Source organism: Leucoraja erinacea, chromosome 15, assembly GCF_028641065.1.
Source record: "Leucoraja erinacea ecotype New England chromosome 15, Leri_hhj_1, whole genome shotgun sequence".
Classification (NCBI taxonomy): Eukaryota; Metazoa; Chordata; class Chondrichthyes; order Rajiformes; family Rajidae; genus Leucoraja; species Leucoraja erinaceus.
The window spans coordinates 20672951-20692091 of NC_073391.1; the positions used below are offsets into that span (position 1 = coordinate 20672951).

At 41.4% G+C, this 19141-nt stretch overlaps 3 protein-coding genes across 3 annotated transcripts in view; 2 read left to right on the forward strand and 1 right to left on the reverse strand.

The window, feature by feature from the left end:
- The window catches only part of LOC129704022 (EF-hand calcium-binding domain-containing protein 6-like), a 33274-nt gene extending 25908 nt beyond the window's left edge, over positions 1-7366 (forward strand). Inside the window, exons 13-18 of the mRNA XM_055646843.1 lie at positions 180-282; positions 1652-1776; positions 1883-2126; positions 3331-3500; positions 5337-5496; positions 6820-7366. Coding sequence (XP_055502818.1) covers positions 180-282; positions 1652-1776; positions 1883-2126; positions 3331-3500; positions 5337-5496; positions 6820-7038 — 1021 coding nt within the window. The 3' untranslated portion in view covers positions 7039-7366. The remainder of the gene's footprint in view (positions 1-179; positions 283-1651; positions 1777-1882; positions 2127-3330; positions 3501-5336; positions 5497-6819) is intronic.
- prdx3 (peroxiredoxin 3) overlaps positions 1-15813 on the forward strand; it is an 82418-nt gene extending 66605 nt beyond the window's left edge. The window contains exon 8 of the transcript XR_008724670.1: positions 15803-15813. The gene's annotated coding sequence lies outside the window, so the exon portion shown is untranslated. The remainder of the gene's footprint in view (positions 1-15802) is intronic.
- Positions 15814-17926: 2113 nt separating this feature from the next.
- Positions 17927-19141, reverse strand: part of gucy2g (guanylate cyclase 2g) — a 46016-nt gene continuing 44801 nt past the window's right edge. The window contains 1 exon segment of the mRNA XM_055647459.1: positions 17927-18583. Within this exon segment, the coding sequence (XP_055503434.1) occupies positions 18456-18583 (128 nt within the window). The 3' untranslated portion in view covers positions 17927-18455.

The window sequence follows — 19141 nt, forward strand, 5'->3', positions numbered from 1 at the left end:
AGCTTTGGGACAGTTTCATAGCAAGGAGATGTATGGCCTTAAAACCAGTGGAAATCTAGTCAAACAATTTATTTTATAACACTCAGATTCATCTGAGTTAAGTTTTAACATAAAATAGTGCATGGCCATCACAACGTCTTGTAACTTTTCATATCATGTTTGTCTCGATTGCTTAATAGCAAAGGAGCAAAGAGTCTTTTGGGTGACAAGTCCATGATGACAAACCTCAGCAAGGAACAGGCCATAAAGAAGGAGACCAGCTTAGGAAGAACAACAGATCAGGTAGAATTTATAGCTTTTGTTTTTTACTCTGAATGTTGACAATCTATACCAGTTTTATATCACCTTGTACGGATTCGGAGCTTATTCAATACGTTTATCATCCAAGCACAATCTGCATTGAGATAAGCTTCACAAAGTATTAACTGATGAAGCATTGTAGGTATTGCTGTTGGAAGAGGATGCACATGTGTCCATACAATAAATTGAGAGGAAACCAGAGCAATGGAGGAAATCATGCAGTTACAGGGAGAATGTGTAAACTTCGCACAAACAGCACCCAAGGTCAAGATCGAACCCAGGTCTCTGCCACTGCGAGGCTGCAGCTTAACTGTGCCGCCCTATTGCAATTATTTATTTTGCTTAATGGATTAATAAGCAAAACCATATTCATTATTAGCTTTACTTAATCGGGCTGCATGACTTTTTATGTAAATTTGAAGAGGTTTTTACTGCACATTCTAGTTTATTTGTGTTTATTTTAATATTTAACCTCACACTGGATAGATATGTGTGGGTGGGCGGCGCGACCGGCGTCGCAGCAGCCTCTGCAGTCTGTGTGTTTTTGTTTTTTGTTCCGTTGAGGGTATAGTTTGTAGTGGGCTTTTAAATGTGTATGTGTGTGGAGGGTGGGTGGGGGAAACTTTTAAATCTCTTCCCTGCACGGAGACCCGACGTTTTCCCTGTCGGGTCTCCGTTGTCGTTGGGGCCTAGCACCGTGGAGCGGAACGACCTGGGGGCTCAAGTCACAGAGCCGGCAGAGCTGTGGACCTACCATCGTAGAGCTGGCCAGCTTCGGAGTGTGAGGAGTTCGGAGCGTGGAGAGCTGCGGTGGCGCGCGGCTTCGACCTGACTCCGGTGGATGGTGACACCAGGAGCTCGTGGGTCCCCGGTGGGAGACCGCTTTGCCGGGCACTGGCAACAGCGACTTCTCCCGCTCGAATTGCGGGGTTGAAAGTGACCTGGAGCAGGGCCTTACATCGCCCGGCGCGGCTTTAAATTGCCGCGGACTTGCTAGCGCCCGCCCGGGGCTTTGACTTTGACATCAGGAGAAGAATGGAGAGCAGGGGAGAGACAAGACTTTGCCTTCCATCACAGTGAGGAGGAGATTCACTGTGATGGATGTTTGTGTAAATTGTGTTGGTGTGTGTCTTGGTTCTTTTCTTGTATGGCTGCAGAAACCAAATTTCGTTTGAACCTCATGTGAGGTTCAAATGACAAATAAATGGTATTGTATTGTATTGTATATATTTTTTGTGACAATGCAAACCTCAGTATTTAGAGTATAAGGTTGTGTTAAACACCGGGAAGTAATTCAGATTGTAACATGTGCTATTTCATTTCATCAAAATTTATAAATTTCTTCCACTAGACCTCAAAAATTATACAGAATATCTTGAAAAAGCGTTACCAATTGGTGGAAGAAAATTTTACTAGGCTGGATTCAATGAATACAAAGCAACTTTCTCCTGAATCAATGTACCAGCTAATGAAACAGTTAAGGAAACATATTCTTTGTTTTGCTATAATTAACAGAATTGCACATTTCATAGTCATAGGTTTTTATTCCAGTAAATTGCTCACAGTGTATTGTTTCACACAGGTTCGACATTTACCCACCAATCTCCAGGGATGAAGTCAATAACCTCTGGACCACTTTAATTACCAACCAGAATAATACTTTGGATTTCCATGAGTTTGTTCGTCACTTTGGCTTCTCACCTAAATCAGCTTGTTTCCCAAATGCAAAAATGTGTCCACCAGTTAAAGGTGACAGTGACTTTCTGATTCGATCTAGAAAGCTGAATTGTGATACTGAGATCGTCGAAAATCATCTGCAAGCTAAGGTTGAGTAATAATTCATTTAAAATAAATTAATAGGTGTTTGCATTTGGTGTGATTAATCTGCACATAAATATGATTTAATGGTTGCTTTATTCTATTCAATCACCATGCACTCAGATTCAGGTCGCAATGGATACACAAGTCAGGGCAAAGTATCTGTTTATTCTCTTTAGTTGATCATATCTGGTATACACACACAGTCTCTTGCCCAGAGTAAGGAAGTCAAGAATCAGAGGTTTAAGGTGAAGGGGGAAAGGTTTTATAGGAATCTGAGGGGTAACTTTTTCACACAAAGGATGATGGGTGTATGGATCGAACAGCCGGAAGAGGTAGTTGAGGCTGGTACTATCACAGCGTTTAAGAAGCAATTATACAGGTACGTGGATAGGACAGGTTTAGGGGGATATGGACCAAATGCAGGCAGGTGGGACTAATGTAAATGGGACATGTTGGGTGGTGTGGTCTAGTTGGGCTGAAGAGCCTGTTTCTATGCTCTATGACTGTACGACTCTATCTATATCTGTTTTTCACAATGAAGCATCACCTTTTGTGGATAATTGAAGGATATATTTCATCCCAGTTGTTTTACAGTGACAATGTCAGTCAAGATGAATGGAGATGGATGTGGAATTCTTCTCTCAATCAAACATGATCACCACACTGCTGCAAGTGACTGAGGTTGATTTGATGCACTAATTTACATGTCACAGTGACATGTTTACTCCACTGTATTTGGGAAATTATCTGGTTGTCACTGGAAGTAGTTGGTGCAGTTTATGTTTCTCTGCTGTTTAAATTGACTCAGCCTTCTGACTGCTGAATAATAGACTGTAAGGATTCATAAGCACCATCTCTCTCTCTCAGTGTCAATAATTACTTTACTTAATTCTTCCATTGACAATGAACAGATTAATTTCTTGTTCAACTCCCTCCCCTTCATCTGTATCAACCTATTACCTGCCAGGCTTTGTCCTGCCCCTCCTCTCTTCCACTCTCCCCCCCCCCCCTCCCCCCCCCCCCTTCAAAAATTAGTCTGAGGATCCCAACCCGAAATGTCACCTATCCACGTTCTCGAGAGATGCTGCCTGAGTTACCTCAACATTTTGTGTTTTAATCTGTTCATGCTGTTTGTGTGATTAAAATGGACTAAATTGGCAATACAGTAATGTTATCACCGATAACCACCAAACTCCTATCTTATTATAGGTTCAGCTCTTGCTGGATGATCTTTGGACATGTTTTCATGAGTTGGACCAATTTAATACTGGCTTTGTGAGCAAGGAAGAATTCAAAGACATCCTTACGGACCTTTGTGTGGCATTGAATGATCAGGCCTGTGAGATGATCACCAGCAAGTTTGACCATGGACAGAACCGGTTCGTAAATCTTCTGTCGTTGGTTGTAAATGAGATTCCGCACCCGGTTTACACCAGAATATTCAAGTTGTGTTGATAGAGGCGTCTAATCTTCTTCTTCTTCTTTTTCTTCTCCTCCTCGTATATGGCATGCATAGACTAAAGTTGTAGATCAAGGGTAGACATCCAGGCTAGGACAGCATCAGTTACTGGGTGGATGGCTTTAATGCCACCATTGAAAAGCCTCAGTGAGCAGTCATTCACGATGTGTGGGATGGTCTAGTCTGGATGTCCGCAGTCGCAAGCAGGGCTGTCTGTCATCCCCCATTTGTGCAGGTGATGGGCTGTTCTTGCATGGAGGGTGCGGATTCTGTTCAGGGCTAGCCATTGCTTGCGATGGGGGTCAAAACCCGGTGGTTTCACTGTAGGGTCTGAGATGACCTCTCTGTTGTTGGTGTTAGCATCTTTCCAGGCTCTGCGCCACTCAGTCTTGGAGTCAAAGTCTTCCAGGGATTTAACGGAAGACCAGAAGGGTCTGCGGGACTTCAGGCGCATGTTGGGCAGATTGTTCAAGTCAGTATGGATGGGAAGGTCTGGGTTAGCCTCGATGGTGCACCAATCTTCCAACATCTTCTCCCTTCTGCGTATGCTGGGGAGGGGTGGGGGGGGGGGGGCAATATGACACCCACCAAACAATGGTTCAATGGTTCTTTATTGTCATATATATACTGCACAGTGAAATTCTTTTTGCATAGCTCACACAAGTGGCCACACTTTGGTGCCATTTACACAAAGAAGTTTTGTCACCCCAGCGGTATGAATATTGACTTCTCTAACTTCGTCACCCTTGCTTTCCTTCTCCCTCTATCCCTCCCCCTTCCCAGTTCTCCTTTCATTCTGACTGTCCCGCTGATTACATTGTATATCTGTTTGCTTTGTTGCCTTCTCCGTGCTAACAATGATTCTACATTTTACGTGATCTCAACGCCCTTTGATGTCTTGTTCTCACACCTTACACTTCCTTATTTCTGTATCTCCTCCTCCTCCCCTGACTCTCAATCTGAAGAAGGATCTCGACCCGAAACATCACCCATTCTTTCTCTCCAGGGATGCTGCCTGTCCCGCTGAGTTACTCCAGCATTTTGTGTCTATCTTCAGTTTAAACCAGCATTTGCAGTTCCTTCCTACTTAAAAAAAACAGCACATCTTTGGAATGTGTGTGAAACAGGAGCACCTGGAGAAAACCCACATGGACACAGGGAGAGCATAGAATCTCTGCACAGACAACACCTGGAGTCCGGATCGAACTTGGGTCTCTGGCGTTGTGAGGCAGCTGCTCTACCGTTGCGCCACTGTGTTTGATAAACATTGAGGACATCAAAGACTAACATGGCTGCACATCAATTTACAATGTACAGTATGTCTATGAACTGAAAATGCCTTTTAGGACAGATTTTCAAGGGAAGCCTTTATCGGGCAAATAGCAGCAAGCCATTCAAAACCAATTGGCAGCATACTAGTCGTAGTTCACAAGCATGAAACATTGAGAGGATTCAATGCCTCGTTCTGTAATGAGCCGAGTTATTTCCAATGCTGTTGCACACAGTTTTGTTCACATCAATCAATCAATCGAGTGTCACAATAATCGATACTGCATCTACCAGTTGTTACAATGGCAACTGCAGTTAGCAGCATTTGTGATTACATATGGTTTGGTATGAAGTATATTTTATTGCCTATCTAAATCTAGGTGAAATGGTCTCAATTTTAAACCAGTCAAAAAATTATCATTAAACTTATGCATTGTTATCAGTTAGCAATAATTTTCTTTGCATTAATTGCCTGCACTTTGTTTAGGATTTCATATGTTGAGTTTCTCCAGCCATTTGAAGATAGAAGGAAGTCGCTCAAGCTTGATAACTTAAAGAATCAAAAACAGTTACAGCCGGAATTAGTAACTTACACAGAATCCATGCATAAAGGTCTGAGCACCATTACAGTAAAACTGCGGCGGAAGGTAATAGAAGGATTAGCAGTGTCTTTTACTTGACTTTCTCGGTTATTATATATGATGCAAGGTATTGTTATATACAGTTACTATATATGTTGCAATATATTTGTATTTGAAGCTGTTTAGTTGTAATCTCTAAATTGTGCTGAAGGACTGCAATCCATATTATGATAGACAGTCATATACAGCGGATGGGTTAAACACTCAGGTTATGCCATTGATACTAAGCTAAAACCCCTCTCCGTGGAATAGCAAGATGTAAGCAACTATAACTCTAGTGTGCTGACAAACTCAACAATAACAAGAGGACAGAAAGTGCTGGAGTAACTCAGCAGGTCAGGCACCATATCTGGAGAACATGGATAGGTGACCTTTCAGGTCAAAACCCTTCTTCAGACTGGACCTGCTGAGTTGTGTGTCCTTTTGTGTATTAACCAGCATCTGCAGTTCTTTACTTCAACAATAACAATACTTGGTTTCTGCTTACCTCAATTGAATCCACTGTCAAAGCAGTGCTGTCCAATTTATTTTATCGTAACTTTAATGTATAAGTTTGAAAAAATTGCAAACCTAGTTTGATCAAAATGGATAGATGACGTTTCAGGTCAGAATGAAGAAGGGTCCCCATTGTAAATGCCATCTATCCATTTTCTCCAGAGATGCTTTTCCCGGGATCAGCTTTTCCCTTTGAGAATAGGGAAGATTCAAACAAGAGGACATGACTTCAGAATTAAGGGAAAGAAGTTTAGGGGTAACATGAGGGGGAACTTCTTTACTCAGAGAGTGGTAGCGGTGTGGAATGAGCTTACAGTGGAAGTGGTGGAGGCAGGTTCGTTGGTATCATTTAAAAATAAATTGGATAGGCATTTGGATGAGAAGGGAATGGAGGGTTATGGTACGAGTGCAGGCAGGTGGGACTAAGGGGAAAAAAGTTGTTCGGCACGGACTTGTAGGGCCGAGATGGCCTGTTTCCGTGCTGTAATTGTTATATGGTTATATGGTTATATGCTGCCTGACCTGCTGAGTTAGTCCAGCATTTTGTGTCTATCTTTAGTATAAACCAGTATCTGCAGTTCATTTTTATTATATCAAAGTAGTTTGGTTAATTTTGAACGATGCATCGATGTGGTACGTGAAAATTTCAAAATTTTGAAAAGATGAGATAAATCCCAGCTGTTATTAGTTTTTATCCCCAGTGTTGCAATTCGAAGACATGCACCAACATATTTAAAACATTGCTGATATTGATAACCTGCTAGGGTGAAAGTTGTTCTTGCTGAACTGAATGTACTGCTCGTCTCTAAGATGTCTTTGTTCTCTCTCCTACAGTTAGCTGGTAACTGGAAAACATTGGACAGGGTTTGTAAAAAATTAGATCAAGCTAGCACTGGATTTCTCACGCTGCCTGAATTTCAATCAGTTCTTCAACTCTGTAATATAGTGTTGGATGAAGATGAAATGTATCACTTAATGTCAAAGTACGATAAAGATATGGTTGGTAAAATTAAGTATTCAAAACTTATCAACAAAATTTTTAAGACTCCATAAACACGTCATTTTAATTATTTGATGCACACTTGTTTGTAATCTGGTGCATTCCACTGCATTTAAATCAATGTCCTATTGATATTTTGTTTGGAATTTCTAATCTTACTAAATGATAAGAAGAAACAATAAATGTTTAAGAAAATCATTCCTGGCTGAGATTTTTTGATTCTCCCTATCTGCTCCTGATGTTCACGTAAATTCATATGAAAAAATGTTAAACTATTTTTGGATTAACAGCGTGGAAAATGCTGTTTGCATGGTCTCTGCCTCACTGCTCCAGAAACCCGGATTCAATGCTGATCTTGGGCGCAGTCCACGTGGAGTTGCGTTTCCACCCTGTCGCCTTGTGGGTTTCCTCCATGTTCTCCAGATTGTTCCTACATCCCAAAAGATATGTGATTTGGTGGGCTATTTGGTCACTAAGTTGTCCTTAATATGATCACCTTCATTGCTAGGGGCATTGAGTATAAGCATAAGGAAGTAATGATGCCTAGGAGAGGGTGCAGAGGAGGTTTACCAGGATGATGCCTGGATTAGGGGATATTAACTACAGGGAGATATTGGACAGACTTGGATTGTTTTCTCTGGAATGCTGGAGGTTGCGGGGATAGAAGTACTTAGAATGATGAGAGGCAGAGATAGGGTAGACAGTCAGGGTGTCTATCTATCTTTTACCCTCTCTATCTTTTAGTCAGAATGTCTCCTGGATGGAGACATTTCTCCAGGATAATAATAATAATAATAATAATTTTATTTATAGAGCACTTTAAAAACAAACATAGCTGCAACAAAGTGCTGTACATCACTAATCATTGACAAAAAGTTAATACACACCAAAAATAACAATCAAAAGAAATAGTAGGAAAAGACATGTAAAATAAAGAAACATCAAAAACACCACAAACAGAAGCAAAGCCTCAGGCATGGTCAAAAGCCAGGGAGTACAAATGCGTTTTAACACTGGATTTGAAGATGGACAGTGAGGGGGCCTGTCTGATGTGCAGCGGCAGGGTGTTCCAGAGTGCCGGAGCAGCAACAGAGAAGGCTCTATCCCCTCTGAGCCTCCGACTAACTAGACCTCGGTACCTCCAGGAGCAGCTGACCAGCTGACCTGAGGGACCGGGCAGGAGTGTATGGGTGGAGCAGCTCAGAGAGGTAAGGCGGGGCGAGCCCATTCAGAGATTTAAAAACAAATAACAGTAACTTAAAATGAACCCGAAAGTGCACCGGGAGCCAGTGTAGGGAGGCCAGAATTGGCGATATGTGCTCCCTCTTTCGAGTCCCTGTTAAAAGGCGAGCAGCAGCATTCTGAACCAACTGGAGACGAGATGGAGAATTCAAATACTAGAGAACATAGCTTTAACATTAGAGGAGCAAAGTTTAAAGAGTTGTGCAGGGCAAGCTTTTTATACACGTGGTGGTGGGTGCTTGGAACACACTGCTGGGGATGGTGTTTCAAGTGAAACGTTACTGACATTTAAGAGACTTTTGGATAGGCATACAGTTGTGCAGGGAATGGAGGAAAATGGGTTATGTGCAGGCAGATAAGAGTTAGTCTAGGCATCATGTTCGGCATGGACATTGTGGGCAGAAGTGCCTATTCTTGTGCTTTCCTGTTCCATGTTCTATGATTGTAGTTTGGAGTGAAAACAGAAAATGTTGGGAATATTAATCAAATCAGTCAGCTTCCGTGGAGATGAAATCTGGGATTTACAGCCTCTCCACCATACTGAAACTGTAAATGGGCCTCTGGTAGAAGAGGTGCCCCTGTCATGTAAATGCCATTGATTTCTTGAAGTCTGTTGGAGCTAGTGCAGGTCCACCACCGATTCTTCAGCAATTAATGGTCCTGCGCCTCCTTTAACCCAGACAAAATCCTGAGAGCACACTTGAAATGCCCCATGGAAGTCCATCCGAAAATGTATTGCTGAGGACGGTTAAGACAGCTGATCTCTACCTCATTGGGACTTTCGCACTGATTGGTGGGTCGCATTTGCCTCTTGCAGCCGGGGCTCTGGAACTCCGACCCGGCCGGAACGGCAGATCCGTTCCCATAGCGAGTTCCGTGGCTGATCGGTGGGTCAAATTTCCTGTCTGCAACTTTGCGGGCTGGTATCTACCCTCCTCCCCCACTTCCAATACAATTCCTTCCAAAATGGATAATCCAGAAATGCTCTGGAACCAAGGGTGACGGAAATTTGGTGGTGGACTTAGAGTGAAAATTCCCAGCAAGACCTTCCTTGTCCTTAAACATTTCAAACCTAATGATCATTTATAAATGTGCAGATTAATCCAGTGCAGTTAAGATTTATCTATGAAGAGAAGCACTACTTTGTGCAACTTGACTGAATGTACTGAGAAGCTGCAATGAAGATAATGCTTTAATCCAGAGGGCATTGATTTTAGTAAGGTGTTGGATAAGGTCGCCTATGGTAGACTGATCAGGAAGTAAATGTTACCTCCGTGGCACAAAACAAGGAATAGCACTTAATGGGAATTCTAATACCTGCAGTGAGGTTCCTGGTCTTGACCCAAAACCTCACCTATTCCTTGTCTCCAGAGATGCTGTCAGACCCGCTGAGTTACTCCAGCTTTTTGTGTCTATCTTCAGTTTAAACCAGCATCTGCAGTTCCTTCCTACACTTCCTGGTATTTAATTTGTCTTGGTTTATATCAATTATTTAGGGGAGCACAGGAGCCATGATAAGATAGTTGCACATGAAACCCAAACTTGCGATACAGGGCAGTGAGGAAGAATAATGTAGGTTGAAGGAAGACTTCAATACACTGCACAAATAAGGCGGGCAAAAAATTGTAAGAATGGGAAAATCACTACAACATTATAAATGACTCCTCTCTCAGAGTCCAACGCTTGGATTGCAGAACTCCCATTATAGTCACCTTTTTGTCAAATCTGACAAAGCACTATTTGTAAATTGGGATTGAAATGCTCAAAGCTTTGCTATAATTTTAGACTGGACCAGGATCCACTGATAGAGATACAAGGAAATGCAGATGGTGGCATCTTGAGCAGAACACGAAGTGCAGGAGTAACTCAGCGGGTCAGGCAGCATCAGTGGAGGGAATGGATAGGTGACATTTCAGGCCAGGTCCCACTGATCCTGTTTCAAGTCAGTGTTGCAAATCTGTTCCCTTGAGAAGTAAACCAACAATAAGTAATATCATGCAGAAGTGGAAGGCAACTCAATGAGTGAGCCTTAAGCCAGATGTATTCTTGCAGTCAAACGTTCTGATGGCTTGCTGCGATATTGTTGAAGGATAATGATCATGAAAAGGCTATCGATCAATTTTAATGATAATAAAAATCCGGAGGGGTGTGAAATGGGGCATTGATCTGCTGTAACCCTATGTTATACCATCACACAAAATATAAAACATTGGGCAAAATATACTGCAAATGTGCTTGCATTTAGAAAATTATTTAGCACATCTCCATATAAAGTATTGTGGGACTTGCTATTTTATTTCTAATTTGCAGGCACAAATTATTTCAGAGGCAATTAGAGCAGTTCATATATGCACAGCAAGAGCTCTTAATCAGCTGTGAGGTGAATGATTTGTTATAGCATTTTGATAAAGTAGGCAACGGGAAAATGATGGATAGGACCGTTGGATAACCTTTAGAAGGCAGGAACGGGGCACTGATTGTGAATGGTCAGCCATGATCACATTGAATGGCGGTGCTGGCTCGAAGGGCCAAATGGCCTATTCCTGTACCTATTCTCTCTGTAACACAGCATTTCTTTGAAAGGTGCATCTTAAAATCTCAATCCGATGGCAAACTTTTCCTCACTCCAGCAGTGGTGGGCGGTGTTTATTTTTAATCTTCAGACTCAGAGAGCAGAGCAAAACAAATTCAGCACAGCTATTGTAGAAAGTAATGGAAGATTATAGCTCTACTCTTGGCCCTAATTAAGCCATGATTACAAACTGAAATCTTCGAGGGTTTTAGTTTTCACACTGAAAAAGAACTAACTTAGGTATGAAATTAGTTTTATACAGATGTCCAATAGATGGTGATGTAAACCCAACAACACAATGCTCCACCTTTCAGATTCAGTTAGTTTATAGTTTAGTTTAGAGATACAGCATGGAAACAGGCCCTTCCGAGTCTGCAACAACCAGCAATCCCCGCATATTAACATTATCCTACACACACTAGGGACAATTTGCACTTATACCAAGCCAATTAACCTACAAGCCTGTACGTCTTTGGAATATGGGAGGAAACCAAGATTTCTCGGAGAAAACCCACGCAGTCATGGGGAGAACGTACAAACTCCATACAGACAGCACACGTAGTCAGGATTGAACCCGGGTCTCTGGCACTGTACGGCAGCAACTCTATTGCTGCGCTGTTCATTCAGCTCCAGCGCTCATGGAAATGCCTGAATTGCCAAGGTGGCTGCTGTGCTGTGATGTGATGTATTTATTTCATTCTAATGCCATGCTATTGCAATTTTAATCAGATGTTATTACTATAATGAAACAATTATAGTTGTTCTCCTAACGGATAGTACAAATCAACACAGAGTACACGGTATTATCAAATTTAATTAGTGAATGGATAACATGTAACGGAGAATTAATTGAGTACATAGTAGGATCAGTAAGCACAGAAATGTTACATTTATGCTCAGCAACTAATTCATAGCTCTGAAGAATGCCAGTGGATTTACCCAAAGCTGTGGTGATATTTAGCTGGGTGAACTTGCTATTTCACATTTCATTTATTACATGGATTACATGACACAATATTTGACAAAATAAATCTTTGGATAATGCTAGTAATCTATCACTATGGTGGGAATAGTATTTTAATTAGCTCCTGGTTTTCTAACTAGTTAGCGGTGCAGAATGTATGAGAGTTCTTCTGAGTGATAGCTACTGCCCAGCTACAGAAAATAACAGTCAATTGCAATAAATATTCTCTGAGTGAGAAGACAGAGAGTTCAAACACTCTCAAGCTCATAATCGATGTGTGGTCCATAGGAAGACCTGTGTTGCCACAGGGGTTACAGGAGAATGATTTAACAGCTATTTTTGTGAACATTGATCAGTTTTTAAATGGACTTCAATCTTAAGCCTACGGGAAGATAAAAGCCATTAGCTATTCACCCTGCCATTAATCTATATCCCTTTCACTAACTAAGACCCCTTCCTACACCACAGACGGAACCACACTGCTTGCAGCTTTGAAATCCCAGGTGATCTGGAAATGAGCTCATTTTGAACTCATTTTGTTTTCAGTACAGAATAATCTCAATCCTTTATAACTGATAGAACAAGCAGTTCCCGGTGTAGGAAAGAACTGCGGATGCTGGTTTAAATTGAAGTTAGACACAAAATGCTGGAGTGACCGAAAAAATGTCTCTACCCGAAACGTCACCCATTCCTTCTCTCCAGAGATGCTACTTGTCCCACTGAGTATCTCCAGCATTTTGTGTCTAAGCAGTTCCCAGTTCCTGATTAGTTCAACCTGACATGATAATGGCAGAAGAGACACATTTATTGTTCTTTAAACAAGGTAAGAGATACATACAAAGTGAAACAGTAATTTGCAGGCATTCAGATACTTAAAGTTAAATGTTCTGAGCTGAGCAATTGTTGCGGGTGCCAATTCTTCACTGCCTCAAGCGGATGTCCTCACTATTCCGACTTGCTACTATAAATAGACCAGAAGATGGTTTGCAGAAGTGCTGCAATAACCTGTGAGAATTATACCTGTTAACTGGACCTGAAACGTCCCCTATCCATGTTCTCCAGTGATGCTGCCTGACACATTGAGTTACTCCAGCACCTCATGTTCAACCCTAGTTTATCGCCACTCTGTCTCCACTATACCAGGATATATTGGAGGAGCAGCACCTCATATTTCGCTTGGGCAACTTGGACAGCCCAGCGGTATGAATATTGATTTATCTAATTTCAAGTAACCCTTGCATTCCCTGTCTGTCCCTCAGCCCTGCTAGTTTCACCATTTGTATCAATTCCACAGCCAATAATGAACCATTGTGGGCTCCACCTTTCCTGCATTATCGGTGCTGGCTCTGATTTATTCTGTACCTTTTCACGCCTCACCCCGGACTCTCAGTCTAAAGAAGTACCTCGACCCAAAATGTCACCTATTCCTTTTCTCCAGAGATGCTGCCTGACCTGCTGAGTCATTCCACCATTTTGTTCACCTGACTGATGTTATCACAAGATGCTCATGGTTGATTTAAGTTTACTTCAAGCGCATGTTCTTGACAAGTAAGGAAGACTCTCGTTCCAGCTACGCTCAGCTTGCCTCTCGTCCTCTATTGTCCATTTTCCCACCATCCTGCCTCCATGCACTAACAGCCTCTTTCTACATTCACAACTTCAGCATATCTGTAGTTACACCTCCTTCATGTTTAATCAGAAGTTTTTAGTCATTCCTATTTCTGTATCTTTAAGCTTCATATTTTAGTTAGTAAGCGCGGTTAAAGTTGGTGCAATTGCAACATCATCAGGTGATGCCAGAAAAATATTAGGTGTGCTAATGAGTTCACACCCAACATTCTACAGACGATGTCACAGAGAAGTGATTCACCAGGTTTATTGTGACTTATGCACGATTTACGCACAACAAACATGCCTTAATCTAACCACATTTATGGCTTATGTCGTTATACTGCCACCAAAACTAAACCCTTCTTGCGTGCAGTTTTGGTCTCCAAATCTGAGGAAGGACATTATTGCCATAGAGGGAGTAGGTTCACCAGACTGATTCTGGGACAGGACTGTCTTATGAAGAAAGACTCTAGACTTTGGTTTATACTCTCTAGAATTTCGTAGATTGAGAGGGTATCTTATAGAAACTTACAAAATTCTTAAGGGGTTTGACAGGCTAGATGCAGGAAGATTGTTCCCGATGTTGGGGAAGTCCAGGACAAGGGGTCACAGCTTAAGGATAAGGGGGAAATCCTTTAAAACCGCGATGAGGAGAACTTTTTTTCACAAAAGAGAGTGGTGAATCTCTGGAACTCTCTGCCACAGAGGGTAGTTGAGGCCAGTTCATTGGCTATATTTAAGAGGGAGTTAGATGTGGCCCTTGTGGCAAGGGGGATCAGAGGGTATGGAGAGAAGGCAGGTACGGGATACTGAGTTGGATGATTAGCCATGATCATATTGAATGGCGGTGCAGGCTCAAAGGGCCGAATGGCCTACTCCTGCACCTAATTTCTATGTTTCTATGTTTCTTTTTATATTCCCCATTTGACTAATTCTCACCTATTGTGCAGCTTTTAATCTTCTGATTTTTGCTGGTTATTCTTTGTAAATCTTTTTCCGAATGTTCTCTGCCTGTCTGCTCTGTCAGATTCTACATCATCTACCTATTTCACCAGCTTAGACGCTATGTTGCTGCATCACAAACAATGGTAATCATTTTACATCATTCAAAACTTGGGAGAAATCTCGTAAACCTCCTCAAAATAACATGCTCCCATCTGCACAGGTACATTAAACAGCATCTATCTCAAATAACGTGCCATAAAAATAATATGCATCAATCAGACAAAGGGATATTGTGTCGGAAGGAGCTGCAGATGCTTGTTTAAACTGAAGATAGAAACAATTAGCTGGAGTAAAGGGCCTGTTCCACTTGGGCGTAATTTGCGCGTCATTTACACGGTATCCTAAAAATTGGGTGGCGAGTCGTGACGCGCGCATGGCGTGCATGACACGTGCGTGGTGAGGCGTGGTGGCGTATGCAGTGGCACGTGGTAGCGCGCAGTGCCCCAAGGTTTTGGGATGCTCAAAATCCTCATGCGCCACCTGCATGACACGTAAATGACGCCCAGGTGGGACAGGCCCTTAACTCAGTGGGTCACACAGCATCTCTGGAGAGAAGGAATGGGATATGTTTCGGGTTGAGATCCTTCTTCAGACTGAGAATCAAATTGGAATATTCTTGGTTTGGTGAACAGGCATAAAACCAGAGACTACTATTAATACTTCACAATCTTACCAAGCCTAAAACCAATTATTAGGCATTTGTAGTTAATATATTTCTTCTTTCTAGCTCAATGCTTTTCAGGACCTGAATCCCCATGGCAGCCTAACAGCAGCAACACAGACATGATTACCACGAATGAGCCAGAGGTTGCACGGGAGACAGAGAAAGCTCTCACATTCTCTCAAAGGAACATTTCAAGAAACTCACAAGAAATTTGATTTGTAGATATACCAAAATCATCCTTCTGGTAAATTGATCATTTAATTTTAGTGTTTTTGCCCAAAATTGCTCCATAGTTTCATTGGGCGTCTTGTGTTAACCCGTAGAATTTGTCTTTCATTTTATCTCGTTCTGAGGTGGATCCAACGGAGATGTGCATTTATTTTGGGGAAGGTCTGATGGTGAATTTCTTGGGTTGACGCTGATGTTGCTGGCTGCAGGCAAACTTACAGTTAGAAAGCTGACCATGAATGTTCGAGTTTCAACAAGGCATTGCAGAATGGACTAGAAGTACTGCAAACAATGTGCCAGGGTCTAACAAATATTAATTCCACATGCTTTACACATAGAATGGCATAGTACATGTAGGAGTGTCTAGGTCGACACAGTGGCACAGCTGGTAGTCTTTCTGCCTCACAGCGCCAGAGATCCGGGTTTGATCCTGAACTTGGGTGCTGCCTATGTGGAGTTAGCATGTTCTCCCTGTGACCACGTGGGTTTCCTCCAGGGGAATTGGTTTCCCCCAACATCCCAAAGACCTGCAAGATTAGAGGTTACTTGGCTTCTGTAAACTAGCTTTAGTGTGTAGGGAGTTGATGAGAAAATGGGATAACATAGACAAGTGTTATGCTGCCTTGGCAAGGCCACCAGCATAATCAAGGACGAGTCTCACCCTGGTCACTCCTTCTTCTCCCTTCTCCCGTCAGGCAAGAGATACAGAAGTTTGTACCTCCAGATTCAGGAATAGTTTCTTCTTAGCTGTTATCAGAAAACTGAACCATCCTATCACCAACTAGAGAGTGGTCAAAACCTACCATCTACCTCATTGGAGATCTTTGAACTATCTTCAATTGGACTTTACTGGACTTTATCTTGCACTAAATGTTATTCCCTTTATCTTGTATCTGAACACTGCGGACAGCTTGATTATAATAATGTGTAGCCTTTTCGCTGTCTGGATAGCATGCAACAAATAAGCTTTTCACTATACCTCAGTACACTTGACAATAATAAACTAAACTAAAGGAAAATAATGTGAATGAGTGATCGATGTTCAGTGTGGACTCTGGTTAAGTGGCCTGTTTCCATGCTATATCTCTAAATTAAATTAAACAGAGGTCTAGAGGCTGGAGTAAAGAGGCTGGAGTGGTCATATTGAATATGGACTGAAGGCCATCATTGAAATGGGAAGGGTACTTATGGTTGACTCAGTTGGCCAGGGGTGGACAGAGGTGGGAAGGTGAGAGGGGACTGCAAACTACTTAGTGGATGCCAGCGGATTGGCTAAAGAAGATAGGTGTAAGTTGCTAAGAAAAGATGAGTAAAAGAGATGGCTTGCATCAAAAAAGAGGTGAAATGGACAGCCAAGGAAATGTCTTTATTTTTAAATGTTATTTCTCTTTCATGCTTGTAAGATTGGGAACATCTCCAAGACAATGGGAATAGGAATGGGAACATGTACAATGGGAATGGGAATTTGTACAATGGGAAATGTTCCTAATTTTAACAATTACACAATGTCAATGAACTTTGCAGACAATTGGTGTGCAGAGACCTTCTTACCTTTGTTGCTGGTAGAACTGAGATGTCTGCATCAGTTCTATGGCTCCATGATATAATTTGTAACATCATAACAACATTATAACAGCATTCTTTATGGAAGGCGCTGATATTTCAAATTCTTATATTTAAATGTAATTATTGGATGGGGAATTCAGAGGACAAGGAACACACTGCAGTAATGTGTCTTTCCTTCTGTATGAATGAAACGTTCTAGATCGGATCATGAGGAAGGGTTTCAAACAAAATCTTTAAATCAGTATGTTTACACAGCTAGAATTCACAATACAAAGTGAAACTCACCTCTAGTTAATCCATGTCTGCCTCCTCTATTGAACTTTCCTCTGCAGTAAATTCAAATTTTGGTAAAGGCATGTTAAATCCCGCTTTGCTTTTAAGCCAGTATGTTGCTTGCTTTCCTTTTCCCTTTTGAAAAATACAAGGGATTTATTTCATAAATGGTAAAAATTGAAATTATTTTTTAATTTATAAATGGAAATTATTACAGCATGTGCAGTACAGTGACGCAGCTGGTAGAGTTGCTGCCTTATAGAGCTACAGACCCAGGTTTGATCCTGACCACACGTGCTGTCGGTTCAGATTTTGTACTTTCTCCCTGTGACCATGTGGGATTTTTCTGAGTGCTCCAGTTTCCTTCCACACTCCAAGGACATACAGGTTTGTAGGTTAATTGTCCCCAGTGTGCAGGATAATGTTAGTGTATGGAGTGATCGCTGACCTGCGTGGATTCAGTGAGCTGAAGGGCCTGTTTCCACACTGTATCTCTAAAGTCTAAAGTTGGTTTACCAAACAGTATGAATGAAGTCATTTTTCTAAGATTTATGTATTTTTATGCAAATCATGCAATCCATATTTTAATTTGTTGAAGGGAAAAATAATGAAGTGATTTTCTCCTTTGTATCTGGAGAATAGTCAGTACCAGACTCAGAGCAGGAAATTGCAGTGAAGATCTGGTGTACAAGTCCTCCAGATACTCCATACAATATACTATGCATCCATTTAATTGCTGAAAGGTAGGAAGGATGAGAAAGAATCAACCTCGGCCCAAGATGGATTATTTCAATCATATATATATACATACATATAGATCAGTTCAGCTCCTAACGTGGGTCAATTGCACAGCAGTGTCTGTGCCCATATGACATCCTTTGCTGGCTTTACCTTGCACTAAATGTTATTCCCTTGTCATATACACTGTAAATGGATCGATTGTAATCATGTATTGTCTTTCTGCTGACTGGTTAGCACACAACAAATGCTTTTCACTGTACCTCGGTACATGTGGCAATAAACTAAACTAAACTAAGCTTTTCAAACGGCACAGATATGGAAATGGCAGGGTGGTTATAGAAACAATCTTGGAGACATGTGGCAGCCTACATTGTGGTGATAGTTTTGGCTGCAACAAATGGTACAACAACATCAACCCGATCAGTTTTTACATTTGAAAGAGGATCATCTTTAGGTTGTACTGGCATTTTTAATTCATGTTGCAGAATGGAGCTCAATGCAGGCATCTTACACCCTTACCAACAGAACTATACACAAATAGCAGCATACATTTTTTTCCAGCACAACTATTAAAAAATAGTTTCACTGGAAAAAAAACTTAAAATTAAGTGATGGAAAAGTTTATGATTTGATTCCTTACCTTCACTTTTATTGTCCCTCTCTCCACTATTTCATATCCTCCAAATCCCCTCAACACATCAACTGTGCTTTGCGACATGTGTATTTTCAAGGCTAAGAACAAAATAAGTTCATTATCCAGACTGCATCCCTTAAGAATGAAAGTTACAGTGCACATTTCTCAATGATCATTGTGTAAACTGTCCCATCAGACTGTCGGCATGTCACTGTTTAGTTAACAGATGGGTAAATGTAATGCATGAAGGATTACACATCTCCATTTATGTTCGGAACAGATACATTCAGATCGGATTTGATTGAATAGTACACAAGCAAAAGCTTTTCACTCACCCCACAGTACACATGGCAATAATAGACCGAAACCTAAACATACAGGTTTGAACTGTACCAAGTACCATATCACATTCTTTGCACTAGAATGGATGTGTACATTTCTATGAAGAACTATGATTTTTTTCTTTATTAGAGGCACCACTTAAAACACAAATTGCATGCTGATAAAATAGTGAATTTGTACACAAACATCTCAAAGATTTTCCCCATAAGACGTGCTGAAGCACAAGTTTAGACTGCTTCTTACTGCTGCTGCCGGTGCAAATAATGAAGGCAAAAGTTGGTTAAAAGGGCAAGTGCTCAAAAACTCAGTCTTGA